The sequence below is a fragment of the Tinamus guttatus genome, unplaced genomic scaffold (genome assembly GCF_059628265.1).
Source record: "Tinamus guttatus ecotype Peru unplaced genomic scaffold, ASM5962826v1 Tinamus_guttatus_pri_ptg000079l, whole genome shotgun sequence".
In the NCBI taxonomy this organism is placed as follows: Eukaryota; Metazoa; Chordata; class Aves; order Tinamiformes; family Tinamidae; genus Tinamus; species Tinamus guttatus.
The window spans coordinates 288111-310564 of NW_028288613.1; the positions used below are offsets into that span (position 1 = coordinate 288111).

Sequence of the window (22454 nt, forward strand, 5' to 3'; positions counted from 1 at the left end):
CAGGTCTGTGCTCCGCTCTTCACGCTAACGGGGAGCGTCTGCCCGGCCGTGACCCGCAGCCCCGCGGCCGCAGCGAGGGAGCGGCCGCTCTCGACGCTGCTGCGCGGCAGCAACACGAGCGTAAAGCAACGAAGCAAAAATGATCCATTTAGTGCTCGCGCCCGCGCTGCGTTTGTACGGGGCTGTGTTGTTGTTGTTACCACCGTGCTCCTACTCGCTCTGACGCCTTAGCCGTTCGATGGCCATTTATCAGCCTGCAGCGCAAAATACCTGGTGCCTGCTTAAAATGCATGGAGCTAGCAATAAAATTAACCTTGTGGCAATTGTTTCCCCACATGTTTGATAGACCAATGTCAGCTCATCTGTTAGAGGGAAATAAAAAAGTCAAGCCTAAATGTACAAAAAATTATGATGGAAGCCTTAAATAAAGCAAGGGTAATGCAAGTTTATTGAGTCAAAAATCAATCAATCAATGAGCGAGTGGATTAGGAGCACCTCATAAGCCCCGAAGAAATAATTCGCCCAAACACTGGGATTTAACGGCGGAGAACCAAATTCCAACACTTTTAGGAAGTAAGTAATGAAAAATCAATCCAGGAGGAAAAGCAGATCAAGAACCCTGGGTTCTGACATGCCGACACATTTATTGCTGAATGCCATTTCTCGGCTGACCCGAAAACTTCGCGAGGTGTTTATTTACTTTCCGCACCTTCCCGGGATCAATATTTTTAATTTGGATCCGAGTTATTATTTTTCACATCGCGGTGCCGGGGAGCGGGGTAAAGTGGCTCATATTTTAGCGCTAAAAAGATCGATATGACAGCTTCACCTTCACAGCGGCCCCGCGCGGGCCGCGCGCCCGGGGCGGCGCGGAGCCGCCGCTGCGGCCGACAGCCCGTGATTGAGGTGCCCGCGGCCCTGCGGGGCCGCCCGGCCTTGTGCTGCCGCCTCAGCGCTGCCGCCCGCGCCGCCATCGCCCGGCCGGCCCCGCGCTGCCCGCAGCGCCCCCATCCACAATTAGTTTTCCATAAATCCCACGTTACTGCTCCCAAGGTGCCGGGGGCTCCTGGCTGCCGCTGGAGGCAGGAAGGGCCCAGGAGCACGTGGGGCCCTCCCGCCTCCTCCCCGGCCGCGCTCAGCTACACGGCACCCTGTGCCCCCACACGGGGTGGCCGCGCTCCTGCTCACTCCGCTCCTTGCACGCGTGGCCGGAGCCGCGGCGCTTTGTGCCGCCGGGAGGAGCGGGACGGGGACGCGGCCGCCGCGCCGCACGCCAGCGCCGGCCAGCAGCGCTCACAGCACCGGCAGGGCTGCAGCTACATGCGCAGCGACGAGGAGCTCGCTGCCAGCGAGGCGAACACTTGGCTTGCTGGTTAGCGACCAACCCATTCCTCGGGAGGATGGGTGAGCCCCAAGAAACAGGGAGCATGCCCAAATGGGAAAGCTTCTACAAGAACCCTTTCCTAGGATCTCTCACACTTCCTTCTTAACTGGCCCTTGGTGATCAGGAGCAGAGACGAGGAAAAAGGGGAATCTGGGCAGGGAGTCAAAATAACACAGTCTAACAGCCCACACTTCTTAAAAAACCACCTTCATGAAGTCCTGTGCTTGGAAGAGTAACAAATGATCCCATCCTCCTGGGGTATGCGCCCAAATGCTAACCGGGCAGTAAATGCAGGACTCTTCCTCCAAATGATGCACCAGAGCTAAAGGTCGTATTAAAAGAGCAACGTTATGTAATGACGTTTGCTGAGAGCCAGGGAGCTCCTGGCTTGCTGACAGAGGCTGCAAGGCCGGGGTCGGGAGCGCAGCCCCGCGGCCTGCCCGCTCGCGTGGCCGCTGCCGCCTTGCAGGTCCCATCGTCCACACAAGCTCCAGGCCTAGCGCCACTGCGGACACTGCTGGGCAACCCACAGACAACCATGTATAAAACTGTGCTAAACCCTTTCTAGACGTGCAATGACATGATATTCAGACATAAATGGGTGCTGGGCAGGCAACAAACACACGTGATGGATTAACAGCACACTGGTTCTTCTGCCCACAGTCCCATCACGGAAAATAACAGACCCACAATTATCTTTTCCGTCCCTCCTTGACCCCCAGAAGCCCTCACAGTGCTCGGGGCGCTCTCCCGTCTCCCGCGCAGGACACATGGGGGTGGCTCCGAGGCCTCCCTCTTGGCTTTCAGAAATACGGCACTTTTGCAGCAGTCAACTGGAAACACAGTAAAGTATCGAAAATCCAGACACTTAATGCTCTCTGCCCCCGTTTTCTTTCTTTTCTTTTTTCCCTTTGTTTTTAAGGTGGATCTTGGTCTGTATTTCTATATTATAGTAAGACTTTTCCTCTGTATTTGGAGGAAATGTTATTTTTCAACTACAAAAGCATCTTGTTGTTATAAGAGATACCCTATCAGGTATGCAGAACCCCCTTTACCTGGAGCCGGGTGTTTATGGCCATCGCGCTGCCCCGTGGATCCCCCCTCTCCGCGTGCCAAGGGCTGGGCTGCGCCCGCGCCACGAGAGGGGCCTGTCGTCACCAGCACCGCAACGGCGGGGACCTCGGCGCACGGGACCACCCAGCATCGAAGCAGAAGCCACCGCAGCCACCGCAGCGAACGGGAGCCTTCGGTGCACTGAGGCACCTCTGCTCCCTTGTAAGGGGGACATTTGCAAATCCTCCAATTGCGTCAAACATGGTCACACTTCAGCTACGAGCTTTTAACATTGAAGCACCCAAATTAACACCCCATTCTGCCAAAACACACAGTTTAGCTGGTCACCACACATCTCAGTTTCAAAAACAAGCTAAAGATGAGCCCTAACATCAGATTTACCCTGTCCCTCACCAGTACATTGCCACATGCTCCCTCTTGGATACGCTGATGCACTTCCTTCTCAGCGGCCCCAACAGAAGGTTTTGCTCTTCTACTGCCTTTGTTGCTTGAAGGCACCTGCCTGGTTTCTCACGTCACAGGTCCTCGTCTTCGGCCTGGCAATCCTATTCCCTTTCCTATCCTCCTTTCCTATCCTATCCCTGTTTCTTTGCCTCTTTGTTGCACTCCACATCTACAGCCTGAAACTCATGTTTACACTATACCCCAATGAACCTTAAACACCCCAAAACTCACAGGATAAAAATGAAAGCAAGAGAAAACACCCTCCTTTACTGCATAAAAATATAAAGGGAACTGGTGGTAACTGGAGGGCTTGCATGATTCACCTCCAGAGACTGGCATTTAACCAATTTATTTGAAAAGTGAAAAAATATAGAGATCTAAATCATCCCTAGTATGCATTTATGTTAATAGATTGCCACAAAATTAGCAATCTGTGCTCAGGGCAGACTTGAGACAACAATGTTGTTCTAGGTACGCTGAGCCACTTCGAGACCAGCAATATCTGAGACTGTTCGGACAGAAGCAGCAGACCCTTAGCCAAACTTCATGAGCAAAAAAAAATCACTACATTTGTCAAAATGAATAAAACCCACATTTCCATCTTTTTCTCTTTGGTTTTATATGCTTTGCATGTCAGACAAATTATCAGGAAAATACTCCTTGTGTGACATTTCATTGCTTAATGCTTTACCAGTGCAGTAAAACAAGACAACTGCTGAAATTATAGGAAAATAAATTTGTAATTTCTTCCTCATTTAGCCATTTTTGAAGCTCGTGTATAGGAAAGTCATTAATGTTATGTCCTCCTATCGATGTTCCAAGCCTTTCAGGGGATAACTAATGCTTTTTCTATACTCCTCCATGTGGCCAGTTAAATTAGACACATTATTTCTGTGCCGTTAGCGCACACTGATCAATAGACACTTGGAAAGCCCTCTAAAACTAAGTGGAAACACTTCCTCAGTGTCAGAGGGCTCTACTCGGGGTTTGTAAAAACGCTGCGCAATTTAGCAGAGCGGCGAACGCGTCGGGGCGGCACTTCAACGCAGCGCGCCACCCCGAGTGCCGCAGGTTCATCCCGGCAGCAGCGCGGCGCGCCGCGGCGTCCGGACGGCTCCGCGCGCACGGGCTGCCCCCTGCGCCGGCCGCGGGCTCCTCCGACGCCTCTTCCAACGCGGGGCTCCTGCGCCCCAGCCCGCCCGCCCGCGGGGCCCAGCGCGCTCTGCTGCGCCGCGGGCCGCAACGAGGCGCGCGCGGTTCCCACCAGATCCTTATTTATTTTCTTTCCCTCAAAATTGGTCTGCTTTGCATCTTTCCAGATCAATAGCAATATTTTGAGACGATGCTTGATAAACTCAAGGAGCATATCAGAAACAGTAATGCAACAAAGAGCTTTCTCTTCCACCCGGTTGTTTTTAATTGCAGAATAATAAATGTATTTCTACACGTGTTTTGAAATGTAAAAACTGATAAGAGGGAAGCCAGGCAGCGAAGCCAGGCTGCCACACGATGTTAGTAAAGGGGGAGTGAACAGATTCATGTATCACTTTCTTTTCGGCTATGAATACTTCATTATAACATGATTTCAAACACTAATAAACCCATTAGTTCATATCAGTAAATAGCATACCTATTATTTTTCTAGAAAGCTATGCTGCTCTTGTTTAAGAATTAATCCAATGCTGCAGGCAAACACATTAGCAATTTCCTTCAACAGCATTTCATTATTTCCCAAGTAATTATTTTCACATCTTCTAATCTAACATCTTTTCCTGAAACTCAAAGCGGCTCCAAATCAAACATTTCGCTCACAAAAACAAAATTCCTCACACGCGCCCTTGCAAGGAGCCGTTAATGGAATCACGGGCGGGCGCCGACACGCGGGGACCCGCCGGCCAAGGCCCCGGCGCGAGGCCCACGCAAGGGCCGGGCTCCATGCGGGGACGCCGGAGCCGCCCCCCGGCAGGACCCCGGCACGGCCCGTGCGGCATCGAGGCGCTCCGCTCCCGCACAGCCCCGCGGGGCCGCAGGAAGCTGCAGGTTGAAGCGCTGCTCCTGCTTCCGCAAGGACCCGGCACTAGCAGGGTGCCAGCGCGAGCGCTTTCCTGGAGGGACCCAGCTCCGGCCTCGCGGGGCCCAGGGCTGGACGGGCACCACCGGGGACGGCGGGAAGGGCCCCCCAAGCAGGAGCGCATCCCGCCTGCGCCCTTGAACCCCGGCGAGGAGGGTGAGGAAGCTTCGCCCCTGCACCCACCTGCTCTCGGCTTTCAAGGAACCTTGATTAAAGGTGATCAAAAAACACCCCAAACGCCCCGCTCCCCCCGTCACCAAACGGGCACTCCACTCGCAGCAGGGGCAAACCCCGACCAGCCCTGCTGCCCCCTCAGAGCTCCAGCTTGCAGCATTTCCGTGCAGTACGTTTACACCAGACACACATCCGTTTACCCGGGTTACATTCACTCTTCAAAGTGGTTCAAAGGAGAGTAACGCTAGCTTTTATGCACCACACGAAAAGACCAGGCAGAACTGGAGAACTATCACACAAGAAGCAGGGAGTGTCGGCGGAGCTGCAGAGGACTCGGCAGTGCCTGCGCGGTGTCACTGTCCGAGGCGGAGCGGCTGAGCAAAGGCACGGGCTGGGGACGCTCAGTGCCACGACGCGTGTGCTGAGCCATCGGCAGCGCCTTCTGCAAGGCCCTGCACAAACTGCTGCAAGAACCTGCGGAGGAGCCACGGCCGCTTCCTCCATCGCTGGCGCTCCAGGCCGCAGCGGGGGGGTGGCGCGCGGCCCAGCGGGGTGGCCGCGGGGCTCTCCCCAGCACGGCTGCAGACCCCGCGTCGCAGACCGGCACCGCTGCCCGCGCCGCTGCCCCGGCGTCCTCCGCGTTTCAGGATTCGCCCTGTGCTGCTGACCTGCATCCTGCCGCCACAGCATAAAGCCAACTCCCAGCTCGACTACAGAATTCTTCCAAAAAGCTGCGTTACTGAACACTGCACTAACTGCATGTGGAGCAACGTGCAGTCTACTCCGCGCTGCAGCCGCCGTAAGTAAATAGGCATTTCCCTGGGAGAACTCCTGCCGCTCTCCTTCCGCAGCCGGCTTTCCCAGGAACGAACAGCTCCCAGGAAACGGCAGCCCCTCCATCCTAACGCTGATCCCCAATAGCTTTAACGAAGAAAACTCGACGGCAGCAGCCCTGCTGATGAATGCAAGGGTCAGGGCCCTGGACACCCCTGCCCGGGAAGCACCAACCACACCGCGCTCATTAGTCGCCATCTTAAGAGTTACAGTCCAAAAAACAACAACAAAAATGGCTTTGTCACTGTTGGAAGGTCAGGATGAAAACAATGAGAAATGCGGCAACTTTTTTATAGCTTAGAAAGTATTGATTTTCCCTTGTTCTCAAGTACTATGCTCTATAACTTAATGTCAGACTGCAGCTATTTTTGGATGTATGGACTTCTAGGAACGGTGTAATTGTTATTTACAAGTAATCTCACCTTTTTCAAAACATGTAGAGTCTAGTGCATAAAACTGTAGCATGAATCTCTGAATATAAAATCCACAGCACACAGAAAATATAAATCCATATAAATTATAAAGCCGTGGCTAATATGACAGTACAATGATTCTTCATATAAAAAGCTGCTATGCATGTACATTAACTAATTTTCTTGGCATTCATACATTTGTAAGCAACTAAACTTGACTGAGGACTGTGTTATTGGGCTACTAACCCGCAAACTGTTTGTATTTATTCCCCCTCCCAGCACACAGATGTGTCACAAAATAGTAGAGAAAGATAAACCGTGAAATTCCTCCCAGCAAGAACAGCAAGAATAGAGACCTTATTGATTTGTTTAAAAGAAAGCATAGGAAAATAGCTAGTGAGCAGGAGCATGGCGGGAAGCCTTGCAGCTGCATTTCCACCCTGCGCAGATGGGGTGAGATTACCCGAGCGCTGGGTCAGCTCCCAGAGAAATCAGGCTGGGATTGCATTTCAGATTGCCGCGAACGCGGCTCCAGGGCGGCAGCGCTCCCAGCGCGGCCTCCTCGCAGGGTATTGGCAGCAGCGCTGCGATTCAGTTCTGAATTCACCAACTCATTTCTGGGCTCATTTTTCAATTAATAAAAAATAAAAGGCAATAGAAAGGTGAAACTCTTTGATAGAGGTTTCAAAAAACTCAACAATGTGAATTTTAATTAAGAAGGCTCAGACGAGAGGGGACTCCAACAGAAAGATATATTGTGTTATAACAGGCAAGACAAAGAAAAAGCCTGCTAGAAACCCCAGGGAAAGGCAATCCGCGTTGGGGGGCCGTGGGCGCTGCCACCACGAGTCCCAGGTGGTTTGGCACCACTTCCATATACACACAGCGCAAAGCCCTGTTTTCCCATTTTACTTTTCCTACCGCATCCAACCAGCCGGAAGGCACTGCTTAGGCATTCCTACAGATTGGAGCTTGTGCATTTGCAGCCTTTGGGTCCTGCTTAAAATCAGGTGAAAACTGTAAGTAAATAAGTATTTGGGTATCAAATGGGAACGCAAAAGCAACATGAGAAAAGCCATGACCCGGTGACTAAACGCGGCCAGGCAGGGCCCAGCAAAACAGCCCCGAGGCAACCGTGATACCGTGCGGGCTGCCAGAAGCCACCGGAGCACTTCTGTCCCCTCTGGTGGAGATTGCTCAGGCTGCCAGCCAGGAAGCAGAGCGGCACCAGCCCCCACGGCCCCCATGGCCCAGGGCTACCTCAGGGATGCTGACGGCACCCCCGTACAGAAGGGCCCCGCTACGGCCGCTGCAGACACGGCCACGGGCCAGCAAGCAGCGACGCAGCGCGGGCCGCAGCCCGGCCAGCCCAGGGCCCGCGGCAGCGCGAGGCTCCACGGGCTGGTGAGCACCCATGTGAGGGCCAGCTTTACTGCTCCGAGCACGCAGCGAAACCCGCATCGTTTTCTGGGTGCACCTCATAGGCATTAACTTCAAGGTGGAGTCCAGTGCGTCCTCCCGGATAGCTCCTGACAAGTGAGCTCTCCTCCTGGAAAACCCTGCTCCCAAGTCCTCCCAGATCCAGCATCTCTGCTCCTTTCTGCTCACCTGCTGCACACAGTGGGAGCCCCGTGTCACAGCCACATACGTGCGCGGTGCCCGTACTGCTTTCACCAAGCCTGAAACAACCCTACGCCTTCTTCAGCACGGGCAGGGGGACACCAAAGAGGCCCTGAGACCGTGAGAGCCTCGGGACGGTACAGAGGAAGGAGGATCCCACTCCTGCTGGGATTTGCCCTATGGAGCACCCTGGGTGCCCTGAACCTCCCCACAAAAAAGTAATCCCATAAAGGGAGAAGGGGAAACAGGAGGCCTGGGGTAGCGGGCGGGAGATGGCAGCAGAAGGTGAGTATGGCTAGAAAGGGCCTGGCGAAGCCACCCCACAGAGGAGCTGCTTCTGTGAGCTGCATGTGGAGGGTTCTTGGCACAACAGGGGCGCCAGGAGCCATTCCCTTGGCTCTCCCTCCAGCTGGAAGCTGTGTGCTGCCTCAGGAGAATGTCTGACAAGGACAAACTTTTTAACTGCGCATTTAAAGTGCATTTACAATATGTTCATAAAGCAGCAACACCGTTTCTTAATAAGCAAGTTGGCTTGCAAAACTGCGAGCTAGGTGTTAGCAACGCAAACTAGAGCATCAGCTCCACCTCCTGGCCAAAATCTGTATTTCTGAAAAAAAAAAAAAAAAAAAAAAAAAAAAAAACTTCAAGAAATGCTAATAGAAAAGTGGCCTGAGAACTAATCAGGCATGCGAATCCCTCTCTGTTCAATTCAATTATGTCCCTCTTCCTAAATCATCTTTTTTTATTTAACAAAACTCTAAACTGCCACAGCTAATAAGCTCAGACGAATCAGTGTAAACCATTCATTTCTGGGAACAGGCCGATATTTTCTAAGACCCATTAATAACTATGACAGGATTTATGTACAAGATAAATTCAATTCAATTTCCTTTTTCAATTAATGGCCAATTATTCGAACTCAGCTCAACCAAAAATATTACTCAAATATCATTAATCTAGCAAAAATTAACTTTACTATTCCCTAAGTAATGAGGGCATCATTTTAAAGGTAAAGTAACGCACTTTATTTAATAAAATGTTGTCTTTGTTTTCAGGGCTGCCGCTTGCCGCTGGAGCCCTCCCAGCCCGGGGACCTGGAGAGGACAAGCGCCACATCCAAGTCCGCTGGATCCAGCCAAGGGCACCCGGCTGTAGCCAGCCCCGTCTAGGGGCCATTTCACATCTGGAAGCCGCCTGGAGACACAGCGAGCGAAGCACCAGGAACGATGGTTCCTTAACGCCGCCCGCCCCAGCCAGCGGCGCCGGCCCCGCTGCCCTCCCGCTCCCCAGCGCGTCCATGCGGCCCCGAGGCCGCCACTGCAGCCGCGGGGTCCCGAGGGCCGGGATGCCCCGCGTTCCTGGCAGGAATCTGGCCCCAGGGCCGGGATGCCCCCGGCTCCTCGCTGGGAATCCGGCCTGGAGCACATTGCTCACATGGGGCTGGCCAGGCCGCCCCGGCCCCGCTCAGTGCAGTTGTAGCTGCTTCGGCTAGAGCACGAAATTGCTATTAACAACCTGCCTTTGCCCATTTCCGGGTGGTTATGGAGAGAAGTTTCATTTCTGTAATTATCCTAATAAAACGTGAACTCTGGGAGAAGGAGATCATGAGCCAGGAGCTTTATCCTTTCCACCTATTCACAACAGCCATGCTGAAGTGTTTCTCCTTTGTAAGGAGCTATTGCTACTCAGCCACTTCTTCCTCATGTCAAAAACCCTTGGTTCCCAACACACCTTCATTTTTTAATTGGAAAGAAAATATGCTACGTAATGAACAAATTACAGTGCAGTACAGCTTTACTGGGAGGAACTAACCAAAAGTTCAGCACATCTAAAGCACAACCCAACAGTATTTTCTTCATTTTTTTTCTTTTCTTTTCTTTTTTTTTTTTAAGGGGGGAGGGGTTGAGAAGCAATTGTATAAGTGAGATTTTTCTTCTTTCCTTTTTTTTTTTTTTTAATAAATCTATTCTGAGAAGTAGGGCTTCTCTCTTACTGAGCAGTACCAAATTCCACAAGTGAGCCCGTACCCGCAGCAGCCAGCGCAGGTCTCAGCGCCGGCCGCGGGGCTGCGGGATCTCAGAGCTGCAGTTAAGGCCTTCTCAGGCTCTGAGCCGCGGTGCCAGCAGCAAACGCCCGTTCGAAGCTTTGCAGGGGTTTCCTCATCTGCCTTTAACGACGGAAAAAGTAATGCACATGCTAGGCAGCATAAAGCCTTAATTGAATACTACACAAAACAACAGATACTGTGCACCAAGCAACACTAGCCCTAATCCAGTTATAATAAGAAGTTTGTCACTGATTACATTCAGATGTTTTAATATTAAAATAATTACGGATTTGTTGAGAGCATGTTGAAATCAAGACACGATGTGCATCCTAGAAGAGGGGCAGTGACAGCTCTTATTCCAGAGCACAAGCAGCTTATTCAGAATCAATTTAATCCATCCAAGAAGCATCCACAGCTGAACAGTTCATCAAATCCCACTATTTTTGAGTAACTCTACACAGAGAGGCATTGAGACTTACACTATATTTCATGTAAGGTCTAAATAGAGTACAATAAAACTACCAGAGAAGGTAAGTACTGAGAAGGAGCTGCAAAAACCAACACAAATGTAATGACTTGCTTTGCTAATAGCGAGGTGTGTTGGCAACGCCTACAAATAAATACGGTGATTGCACTGAATTTCTCAGCTTCCCAGGCAGCGACCTGTGAGTTGGCCGACGCTGCCTCCCCTCGTCACCCAGCCCGCGGTCCCCAGCAGAGCCGGGACCCGCACGCTGCCCTCACGGTTCCCTGCACGGCTCAGCCCCGGCGCCGCGGGCAGGATTGCACTGCCAGGACAGCCTGGCAGGGTCCAAACATCCTGCTGGGCTGCAGGGACTCGGGGGGCTGCAGGAGGGCTGCGAGCAGCCAGGCCCAGCCAGGCTCCGGCCACTGCTCAGCCCCACGGACTGTTGTGGCTGCTGTCAGCACGGTCCTAGCTGGACAAGATCCAACACGCGGCTCCATCTCCATCGAGCAGAAAACCAGCAGGGAACAGGACTACAGCTGTGAGCCTCATCACGGCCGAACCCAGCCCGTTTCACTCCATTGGCTGCACGGGACCATAAATGACAAAACGCTCGGCACTAAACAGCTCGTGCCTGCAATGAGCCATTCCGCTTCTCACATGTAGTGAGTTATTGCAGCCTTTAAAGTCAAATCACTCCACAAGGGACACTTTGCTAACACGCCACTTTTTATTTTACAGCAGTCATGAAAAACACACTTCCCTTGTGCTGCCGGGAGGGGCTGCACGTTGATGGGACAGGTTACGGAAAACGTTTTCTTGGAGCTCGTCGTCAGTCCTAACACAACGGAGCTGTGCAGCAAACCCGGGTTTCGCCTCGCAGGAAGCGAGCCGGGAAGGCTCGGCAGAAGAAACGCTGCCGGAGCCGCTGGAAAGGGGGTATTGGAGCAGCGGGGAGAGGTCAGCCCAACTGCTGCTACTCGGGCCTTCATGTTTCTAAGAAAACAGCATTTTACAACAGCATATGTGATAAACTTTCATATTTCAAGTACAGAGAAGCAATAATGTAATAATTATAGGCATAGCATCTGCTGCCAAATCCATGCCTTAGAAGGGATGGAAAAAACACAGAAGTTGAAGAACTTTGCAGTGAAAGAGAATTAATGAGGGAATGGGGAGATGCATAACATCAAGTGAGTACTCGCGAACCACGCTGAAGATGAGAATAAAACTTTACCCTAAATGGACACAATGCGGCGGTGAAATCCCCATTCAGATCATTTCTCACTGCCAACACAGAGGCACTTGCAGGGTGCACAGAGGAGCCAAGGTGCTGCCAGTGCCAATCGCGCTGGGGAACGAGGCTTGGATTCAGCACAGCAGTCTCGGGAGCTCGTATGAGACCACCAGCTTTGTGTGCCAATAAGCTGACCAAGCCACAAGTCCGAGCAGCTCAGCATGAAGGTGCCTCTCACCCACCCTCTCCTTGGGATTTTCTGGCTCTGATTCTAGCCACTGTTACTAAAAAGCAAACAAATAGACGAATGTATAAAATATTCCTCCAGCACCAAGTATTTTCCCTGATGATGGCAATATAAAGAACAACTAAATAACATCTCCCTATCCTCTGTAATTTTTCCCTTTTTTCACACCAAACTGCCTCAGCTCCTAAAGATTCTTCAGGCCTGGGGGGAGCAATGCGCAGAGCGCAGTGTTTCCGTCGTTCTCCTCCAGCACCTCCACCGGGCAGCGCTCCTCCTGCAGCGCGCGCTCCTCCTGCAGCGCTCGCTCCTCCTGCAGCGTCGCTCCTCCTGCAGCGCGCGCTCCTCCTGCAGCGCTCTGCTCCTCCTGCAGCGCGCGCTCCTCCTGCAGCGCGCGCTCCTCCTGCAGCGCGCGCTCCTCCTGCAGCGCGCGCTCCTCCTGCAGCGCGCGCTCCTCCTGCAGCGCGCGCTCCTCCTGCAGCGCGCGCTCCTCCACGCGCCCTCTGCGCCCGGCTCCCGGCGCTCGCGGGAACGGCTCGCCATGGGGAGAGCCCTGCAGATGCTCCCTGGGCAACACCAGCTCTTCGGAGATCTCCTCGCACACACGTGGGACTTCAAAGCACAGGTGCTGCTCAACTGTCTGGCTAACGAGGGGGGCGCACTTAATAATTTCATGCAATTTAAATGTACTTTTATCCATTTCTTAGTGCAGAGCCACAAGATATGCTGAATGTTTGTCCTTTATCACGATCACTGTATTTTAACTTTTGGCCATCTAACAAACTGCCATCCCATCAGCTGCCGCCCTGCTCCACCTTCCTCCTTCGTTCTAGCACAGCCAAAACGTGACAGGAGATCGACTCCCAAACCGCGCAATCCCGCCTAGCGCCATACAACTGCGGGCTCAAGGGTGACTCCTGCTTCACTTGTATGTTCACCAAAACACCACTCATGTACACCCGTCCACTGCTCTTCTCACAAGCCTCCAACAAGCAATTCTGTAAATCAGTTCCAAAAACCCATAACAAAAATCCTGAACTGCCGATCTCTGCTCACGGTCAGTCGAGCTCAGAATTGGCTCCAGCTCAGAGCACCAGGCAGGAAAATATTTTCTCGAATGGAAGGTAATGCTGATCTACCCAGAAGGTGAACTGTCAGAGCAAATAACTTTCAGACAATTACCTGGAACAACAAGAAAAACTTTTTGCGAATTCTCACATTCCACTCATTTTTAAACGGATGGACTTGTGAAATCATCATTTTTTTGTCATACAAAGTAAATATTCTTAGTAAAGATGCAACCCTCATCATGATGGAAAGACCTCACATCAGGCAGGAAAACACCAGGCAGCTGTGAAAAAATTCACTATACGTCAAATTAATGTGACCGAGTAAAGAAATTTACCGTAAAATGTTCCTGCGATTTATAGTTCTCATCCAGGTACACTCGAGCTCTGTTGTAGTCTTTCATTGCATCACTCGACAACAGTTCTCTGCAAGACAAAAGAGACTGAAGATATAAATGGATATGAAATGTACTGCATGGCTTTAGCATCACCCTCTGGGCCGAAGCGGCCTTCAGCACAGCGCAGAGCAAGCACCGGCCTGGCCTCACTGCCCCGCGACCTCCCGCGGCGCCTGCCGAGCGGCGCAGCCTCCTGCACGGCCGGCCGTGCTCCAGGCACCTGCTACCAGCCCCGGAGCTGCGAACACCAGTTGAGCTTCGTGCATGGAGCACCATCTTATCAAGTGCCATTAGGCGAAAGCTGGGAAGGACTCGTGTCTCTGAGGAGCCCAAAAGTGGCTGTAACTGAGCGAATCTTTGCAAAAGGCCCTCTGCTCTGCACCACAGAGCTTTGCTTCCCCGGGACACACCGCTGCCCATCTCGCTGAGCCCTGCTCCTCACACGGCGGTCGCCCCGCCGGGGATGCTGTGGGGACACTGTGGCAGGCAGCGCGTCCCCACCAACCCCTGCCACCCCGCAAGGGGGCAGCCGAGCCTGCAACCCCTAGGGTGGCTGCACCCCACCGCTGCAGGGGCAGCAAAACGGGCCCTCTGGAACCGCCACTCCCGTTGGGCAGGCACGGGAGCGCGCAGGCACCTCCGCTCTGCACCGCGCATGGGAAGCACCTGGCTCCATGCAGGTGCCTCCGCTCTGCACCGCTCCACGCTGCACCGTGCATAGGAAGTGCACGGGAAGCGCCCGGCTCCACGCGGGCACCTCCGCTCTGCACCGCTCCACGCTGCATCGCGTGCGGCGGCACCCGCAGCACTGCACCAGGCCCAGCACGGCAGAGAGCACTGTCGGCCCGTGCTGCGGCCGCAGCTCCGCAGCTCCCTCCCCACTGCAGCCGGCGCTCACGAGCAGCGGCCGCACAGCCCTGTTACGGTGTTTCAGACATCTGCACCAGCAATCCCAAGTTTACCAGAGAACGGAATAAAGAGAACTCTACTTGCAAATTACTTTTCCTTGGATACAATTAACAGATGGGGATCACTCAGGTCAGGCATTCCCCAGGAGATGGGAGATGCTCCTGTTTGTCACCTGGACGCGGACTCTGCTGCATCAGATACCAGAAAGTGTAAATTGTGACAAATGCAGCTACCTGAATGACCTGGGAACCAGGAGACTTCATCACATCAGCTGGGGGACACCAGAGGTGGTTTCAAATGGAGATGTATATTCTGTACCTTGCGGTATTAACAGACCTATAGACTTTAATGTCCAGAGGAGACTTTCATAGCTACTTATGTCGGCATCTTCAATAATACAAAGCACAAAAATTTGCCCCATGACATCCTCTTGCAAGGTGAACGCTGCGGTGAAGTTGAAGAAAACTTCAAATCTCATTTACTTCACATGCCTAGCGCCTCCCCCTAGGAGGGGGCTTATTTACCATCGCTGAAGGTTACTTACTTAACGAACTTGTCCACGTGAGACATGGAAGCTTCATAGTTTTTTCCTCCGAACTCCTGACAGTGTAAAGCCATGAAGTGGGGCTTGTGCGCGTGTACAACCTGGAACAGAGAGACATGCGTTAGCGACGCGCGGCCACAGGCGCCAGCTCCCGCGCCAGGGCTGCCAGCCCTCGTCCAAAGGCGGGAAGGGGCAGCAGGGACAAGGGGACCGTCACTCGCGCAAAAGACTCCCATGCATGAGAGTTATCTCAAATAGTCCTAGCTATCGTTCCTTTTCTAAGGCCTGAGAGTGTTCCCAGGCACTTAAAGCAAATGCATCAGCTCTGCCAGCGCATTCTCAAGGCATTTAGACCAGATGGGGAACCAAAATGTCTTTTTATTTAGAGATAGAAAATTTGGAAAAAAAAAAAAAATTTCCTTTCACTTTTGTAAAATGCCTCCATTTACCTCATGACAGAATGCCAGTTGGCAATCACATCTGATATTTTTATTTATGGAGTTTTTATATATATATATATATATATATTTATACACACACACCCCATAGCATATTTACACACATCTAGCAGAAAATACATGCAGGAGACAAATCCGAACTACTACACTGAACAGAACTAACATTTAAAATATGTAGCCGGAACTACGATGCAATAAGCACACTGAAGGGTGGATGTGCACATATTTCCTTTTTGATGTGAACACCCTAAGGCGAGATGAAGTGAAGCCTCCGCCCAGTTGCAGCTATTCTCCTTACACGGTAGCGTCTGCATGAGGAACCCCCCGGGATCCTGCAGCTTCGGGGACAGACCGCTGCGCGAGCAGCCCGAGCGAGCGGCCACGCTCCCGCCCGCGCGCCCTGCGAGGCGCCGAGCCGCCGGCAGGGCGAGCTTTGCTCCCGCGGGTCTCGCGCCGCGCCAAACAGCTCCGCAACGGGACGTGTTTAGAGCGGTTCCGAGTAAATCCTTTCCTTGCTACAGCTACCCCCATCCTGCAAAAAGAAGTTTTGACTTCAGAAAGACTGACAGACCATCTGCTACAGAATGGTCTTGCACACATCTGTTCATCCTCGCTACGCAAACAGCCGGAGCGCACCGTGCTGAGGAAGGCCAGGCGCCCACGCGCCCCGCAGAACGGAACGCGCGACCTGCAGGCGCAGCGACCGCGCGCGGCCGCCCGGGAAGCCGAGCGGCCTCCCAGAGCCCGACTGCCTGGCTGATTCCGTTTGGGATTCGGAAGAGAAGCATTAACCAAGCAGAGCCTGTAAAGTCAAACCTCCCAACAGGCTTCACCGGGGATCTCCGGACAACACGCGGTCCTGGCTGCATGTGCTTTACGGCTCCAAATCGGCTTCAGCTTGCAAGCACTGATCTTATCTGTCTGTAGAGCTTGATGAAATTACCATAATGAGAAAACAATTGCCACTATTTAACCCCGTAAAGCAAACATATCCAAGTTGTGCTGTTCCAAAAGGAACACATCTAGCAGCTGCCTCTTGCAAAGAAAGTGAAAACATCGCGCTAGATGCTGTGCTACAATCCTTTGTGTCACTAAAGCCTCTTCTTACCCCGCTGATAATGTCAATAAACTGGTAAGATAAAGGTCAAATAAACTGTTCCAAATGGGTTTTATGAAACAGCTACCTCACATACGTTAAACATGATTAATAAAGAGCCTCAACAGTGGGATCCTCCATAAGGAGCAGCAAAGTGGAAAACACTCAAGACGGCAATAATCAGCCTGTAAACTGACATACCGGACACATTTTTCAGTTCATACTCAAATCCTAGAGGGCATAAAATCATGGCACATTTGAAAGGAAAAAAAAAAAAATATATATATATATATACACATACACATATATATATGCTCTACTATTTTAATAAGGAAACAGCACCAGCTTAAGAGCCCTGGGATATCCTGGTTGAATTCCTTGCAGGTTAAACCACAAACACACATCTGAATATTGGTTACATCCTCTTATATAATAAATATCCTTTAACCAAGAGCAAACTGGCTCTGCCTCATTACCTTTTATTACTTTTCTGCTGTAATGGAAGAACAAACAGTACATAAGAATGAATAATGAATGCTTCAGAGTTGAAAATTCATAGCTGCCAGAGGTTAAAGACTATATACAAGACCATATAAATACTGCATTTGCTTACATAGAAGCACCAAGCTTTAAAGAGACAGGCATTAGTCTGAATCTCTAGATATGAAAACACAGTGCAGAGGAAGCCGCTTAATTTTTGCGGTATTTGAACAAGATGCTCCATCATTGTTAAGTACAAGTATAAATCTGTTGAAAAATACTGTGAGCTACTGTTTTTGTTTCTAATGAAGTAATAAAATCCAACTTCTAGCTCTTATTAAGTGATAGTAGAGAGTCTGAAGATAACCATAAATAACTAGGAGGGCATGCTGCAATTCCCTGCTCATGGGCCAGACTCTCTTCAATCAACATGAAACATCTAACCTTACACCTTAGCCATCGTGAAGGAATGTTACTGAAACTGAAAAACGTTCTAGAGTTAATGCATGTTGAGAATAAGGTTGTCTCTGTAACTTCAGTTCAGCCCCCACATTCAGAAAGGCTCGGTCCCGTTATGTGCAGTTTTTTCCACAAGACAGACCGGCAGACCTGGCCTGAGCTGCTGCAGCACCGTGCAGCGAAGGAGCTGGGCAGCGAGCGCTCCGCCGGGGCAGAGCGGGACGGCCGGGGACGCTGCCGCCCTCCGCACGGGGCTCGACGCCCGGCCCCGAGGCACCGGCTCCGCGGGTGGAGGCGGCCAGCTGCGGCGCGAGCGCCAGCTCCGCTCTGCGCGCTGGAAAGCTGCCGTTCAACGCTACGATGGCGAGGCCCTGCGCGCCCCTGCTGTGGCATGCGCTCGGATTCAGCAGACACACTCGTCCATCTCTGCTGGGACCCCTGAGTTAGGGGGTACCCACCCCATACGGCTCAACCCCCCCGAGCACCCATGTGCGGGCATCGGCGTCGCTGCACCGCACTGCGAACCGTGACGGAGAGCGTCATTGTCGTGCAATGCGCAACTGCAAGTGTAATATAATTTAATAGCATGCAGAAAGTTAGGAACAGGTGGAGAAATTGATACTAATTACCATGGATGTACAGCAATATGGGTCATTTGGTTACTGGTGTTTTCAGTTCTTTGCTTTCAGTGCTACTACAGGGTCCCTTTAAAGCAATTCCCTTCTCCTGGGGCCTGCTGCTGCCCCCGTTCCTGCACCTCCCTCCCAGGCGCCTTTTCCAGCCCAGTGGCTCCTGCACCGGCCCCGTGTCCACAGGCACTGCCGGAAGCGCACCTGGAGCAGGAGATGCACAGGGAGGAGTCACCTTGCTGGGAGCCCGTGCTCCAAAACATGGAATTCCCAAATAGTCTCTCCCAATCTTTCCTGTCCTTCTGGCCTCTATGCCCAGACTAGACACTATCTGAACCTGTGACTCAAAAATCAAATGACTCAGTCCAAACTTGTTCTTTAAAATCATAGATTTTAAGAGGAAGAAGAGCAGAAAAACAAACGAACGCACATGGCTTTTCCTGAGCCGCTTCTCTGCTCACTCGCACACGTGGGCGGCCCAGGCGCGAGGCTCTCGAGCGGGACGGGACGGGACACGACACGCGCTGGACGCGGCTGTGCCGGGCAGCACGGCCACCTCTGCGCAGGACGCGGCAGCGGCGCGCGGCCCGGAGCGGGGCCCGGAGCGGGGCCACGGCTCTGCCCGCCGGAGCAGGCGCACCCAGCACGGCTGGGACAGGGGAACGCAGCTTCTCCCTACATTCCCTGCTCCTCCTGGTTCTTTCCCACCCTCTCCTATGAACAGACATCCAGCTGGATACCGCACACTGTGCACATGTAAGCCAGTCCACGTGTCCCTCAGACACCACTCACACAGCACGCGCTCCCGCACGTCCTCAGCGTCCCGCCAGGCAGCTACCCCCGAGCACGTCCTGCCCCGAGCCAGCCCCGGCGCCAGCGCCAGCCCCAGCCCCGGCCTCACTCACTTCCCTCCCTGCCTGCCGAGGCCATGGCTGGCGCCGCGCAGCCTGCGCAGGCCGAGCGCCCGCGGGGCCGGGCTCAGAGGGCCCCAGCACCAGCAGGAGCCTTCCTGGTAACTGCAGGGGCAGGGCTGCATGTTCCATACCACAACAGCGTTAAATAGCAACGCGGTTCCAGCGTCACAGGTGAGTCACTGCGATGGCTGCTCCTGGCTGGGCAACGAGGTTTATCTGACATAGGCACCCCCCAGTCCACACGCCTGCCTGGAAAGGAGTCAGTCATTTCCTTACAATATTCACAAGCCTTATTTGTACCAGCTACAGCTCTCTCTCTAAATTAACAGCTATAACATCAATAAGGTAAAACTTCACCAATATGTGCACTGATAACCTAATTTTGTTGAAAATTAGATTTGTAATTATATGAGAAGACCATGATCACAGTCTATCTCAGAGAAAACTGTGCTTCCTTTTTTAACACCAATTCCATCCTCAACAACTTAAAAGTTGTTCTGTGTCACCCTTCTCTTACAGCAAGATTGACGGCAAAGCAGTGACCTACTTCTGTGCCTCAAAGTCACACTGCAACCCCAGGATGTAGCTCAGGCACCGAAGCTCATGCCCTTCCACAGCCCCAGCACATTTACCTCTGCACTGACGTCCTCAAAGCGGGTCACCTGCAACCAGCGGCACGTGGCTCCCAAAAGAGACCTCCCGGCTCCCTTGCGCGCAGGGCAGGCTCTGCTCGCCGGCACCATGGCCTACGCGACTCCACGTCACCTCCCTCCTCTTGCAACAGCACAGAGCTTGGGTGACCCAACGGAAAATCGCAGTGAGGAACCCAATCCACCCCCGAGGAGCAGCTGCCCAAGAGCGCGGCACCGGAGCAGGGTGCAGGACAACGGTGCTGCTCCAGCTTTGAGGGGTCTATGGCAGCAGCCCTCGCACAGGAGAAAGGGAATCCCTAGTGTCCATGGCTCTATTTAATCATGTCCATAATCCTGACAGCTCCTGTAAGCAAAGGAGAGAGAGGCTGCAAAAATGAACAAAGAAACAAAGGAGTATTTCAGCCTATTCTGGAAGTCCTACCAATTTAGAGGAAAGGAAAAACAACAAAAAACCCAGAAACCCACAAATCAGAGCTCTGTACTGTAAGCAGTAGCCAAACTCAAGCACCCATAACCACAGCTCTGTCCCTCTCAGCTCTAAGCTTCAGAAGGAAATTTAAAAGGGATTGCAGTCAGCTCCTGGGATGTCAGTCTGCTTCACGTCTCTTGATTAAAAAAGAGAACACAGTTTGTGTCTGCTGTTTGTGCTGCACAAGTAAAACAGCCACAAAAATCACTGTGTGTTTTGTGTCAGCCTCACTGAAGTATTTTCCCATTCTTCACCAGAAAGGGGTGGTGGTGCTTAACGTAAAGGAGATTCTCCAACTTTCAAGGCTAGACCAGCTACTTTGCAGTCTTACACAAAACCACCAAGAAATCATCAAATTCTACGCTACTGCTCTTAAATATTCCCTGCAGGACAGGGGCAGTGACCTCCCGCCCTCGGCAACCTGTGCCGGTGCTGTGGCTGGTCCGCTCGCAGCACAGGGCTCAGCGGCGCGTGGAGCGCACATGACGGGAGGCCTCCCGCGCCGGGACCGGGCCATGGCAAGTGCCTCTCCCACGGGCGTCTCTCCCCGTGGCAAGCCGCCTCTCCCTGCGTGCCTCATAGCCACACCATGGCGAGCCGCCTCTCCCCATGCAGGGGCCGCGGCAAGCGGCCTCTCCCCACACAGGGGCCAAGCCTCGGCGAGCCGCCTCTCCTCGGGCGCCTCACGGCCAGGCCGCCTGCTGCCAGCCCTGCTCCCACAGGCGGCCCAAGACCACGGCCGGTCATGTCCAGAGCCTCTCTGGGGACGCAGGTCCCACCAGCACCCCTGCTCCAGGGCAGACAGCATCTCCTTGGCTTCGTGCTCTCAGCCCAGCCTGCTGACAGAAAGGTGGCAGAACTGGGCAGAAAGACGGCGCCCTGGGAGCTGGGAACGCCGCAGGGAGCAGCACGGAGTGAGCAGTGCTCTTCCCTGCCCCGTCCCGCAGCCACCTCGCGTGCTGCGCGAGGAGACACCCGCGTGCTGCAGGACACCCCCGGCCTCCGTCCAGGGCATCCTCTGCTGCAACCACCAGCCCAAATCACGCGCTTAGGGAAGGCGCAGGCCTGGAAATCAGCGACGGGAAGCACGAGTGACGCAGCCGCTGACATCACCCCGCGAGAGGAGGGCTCGGGAACAGACGCGTGGTGGAAATGGCCTCTAAAAGATGGCTTCCTTCAGCAAGTTTGCTTTCAAAACACTACAAATCAAGGAGGAATAGTCCTGACTTTCTGTTCACATTTACATTTTTTTTGAAACATAAATATTTACTGAAGTTAGGTCAAGAGTCAAAAGGAAGTAAAATATTATCATAATAGAAGAAAAAAAATCTGCTGGTCTCATGTTACCACATTTCAAGGGAACAACTTTCTGAAGTTCAGTTCATATTAATAAAATTCTCAAATTTTAAAAGGACATGAACATTTCTGGCTTCACAGAGGAAAACCTAAAAACATGAATTCTTAGGTTTCTAAAGCCAGAACACGTGAATCTCACTGCTTGTCCCAGAAGTTTCTCTTGTTTTTGAAGAGAAAAAAGCATGCACACACACACACTTTTTGTTTTGCAAAGCCGTGTTCTCATTTATCTACTTGTGGCTTTGATCTACCTTTATCTGCCTATGGCTTGTATCACAGGAAAGTGTTATGGGGCCACCAGCTGAATGTCACATATTCAGCAAAGGAATGAAATGGAAGAGCTCTGCTGCAGACGTGGAGATGGGGAAAACAGCAGCAGGCTTTTGTCATCAAGGCCGTTCTGCTCCTCAAAGGTGCCGGCAGCCAACAGCATCCCCTCCTCTACCAGCTCCAGCTCTGTATAACACCTAAAAGTATCCAGAATTGAGCTAAATTGAACCGTTCCTTCATTTTATTCTGTATTTCCTCAGGGGAAAAAAAAAAAAGTCTTTGTAATAGGGAACTGGTATAAAGTTACCTGGTGCTTGACTGATGTTACCATTTTTAAAAGATAAAAATCACCTGCAAGCCAAAATGCAGATTTTCGTTTTGCAAGACTTGAAATGAATTCAAGGAAAATGGAACAGAATGGTTATTTTGTCTGATCTATCAACTCTATTGACAGAACCAGCAATACAGCAATACTGCAGCAGAGGGTTGCTAGAATTGTGATTAAAAAGTTAATTGAAAGTTTGAAATTTTGCTTTTCTCTCAGCATTCCTCAGACAAAATATGTAATTTAAAAACATTACTTGATATTTCACATTTTTCATATTAGTAAAATGAAATATTTGCATAATAAGGGCAGAATTTTAAAATAATTTATCATGTAATAGGAAGAGTGTTGCCAGCAGGTGAAGAGAGGTGATCCTGCCCCTCTACTCAGCTCTGGTGAGATCTCATCTGGAATAAAGA

The 22454-nt window shown here is 52.1% G+C and overlaps 1 protein-coding gene across 2 annotated transcripts in view; it reads right to left on the reverse strand.

The window, feature by feature from the left end:
• INPP5A (inositol polyphosphate-5-phosphatase A) overlaps window positions 1–22454 on the reverse strand; it is a 173548-nt gene that overhangs the window by 109256 nt on the left and 41838 nt on the right. For both annotated transcript variants that reach the window (XM_088520021.1, XM_088520022.1), the window contains exons 3-4: window positions 14927–15027; window positions 13414–13501 (exon numbers count right to left, since the gene is read on the reverse strand). In XM_088520021.1, the coding sequence (XP_088376147.1) occupies window positions 13414–13501; window positions 14927–15027 (189 nt within the window). The remainder of the gene's footprint in view (window positions 1–13413; window positions 13502–14926; window positions 15028–22454) is intronic.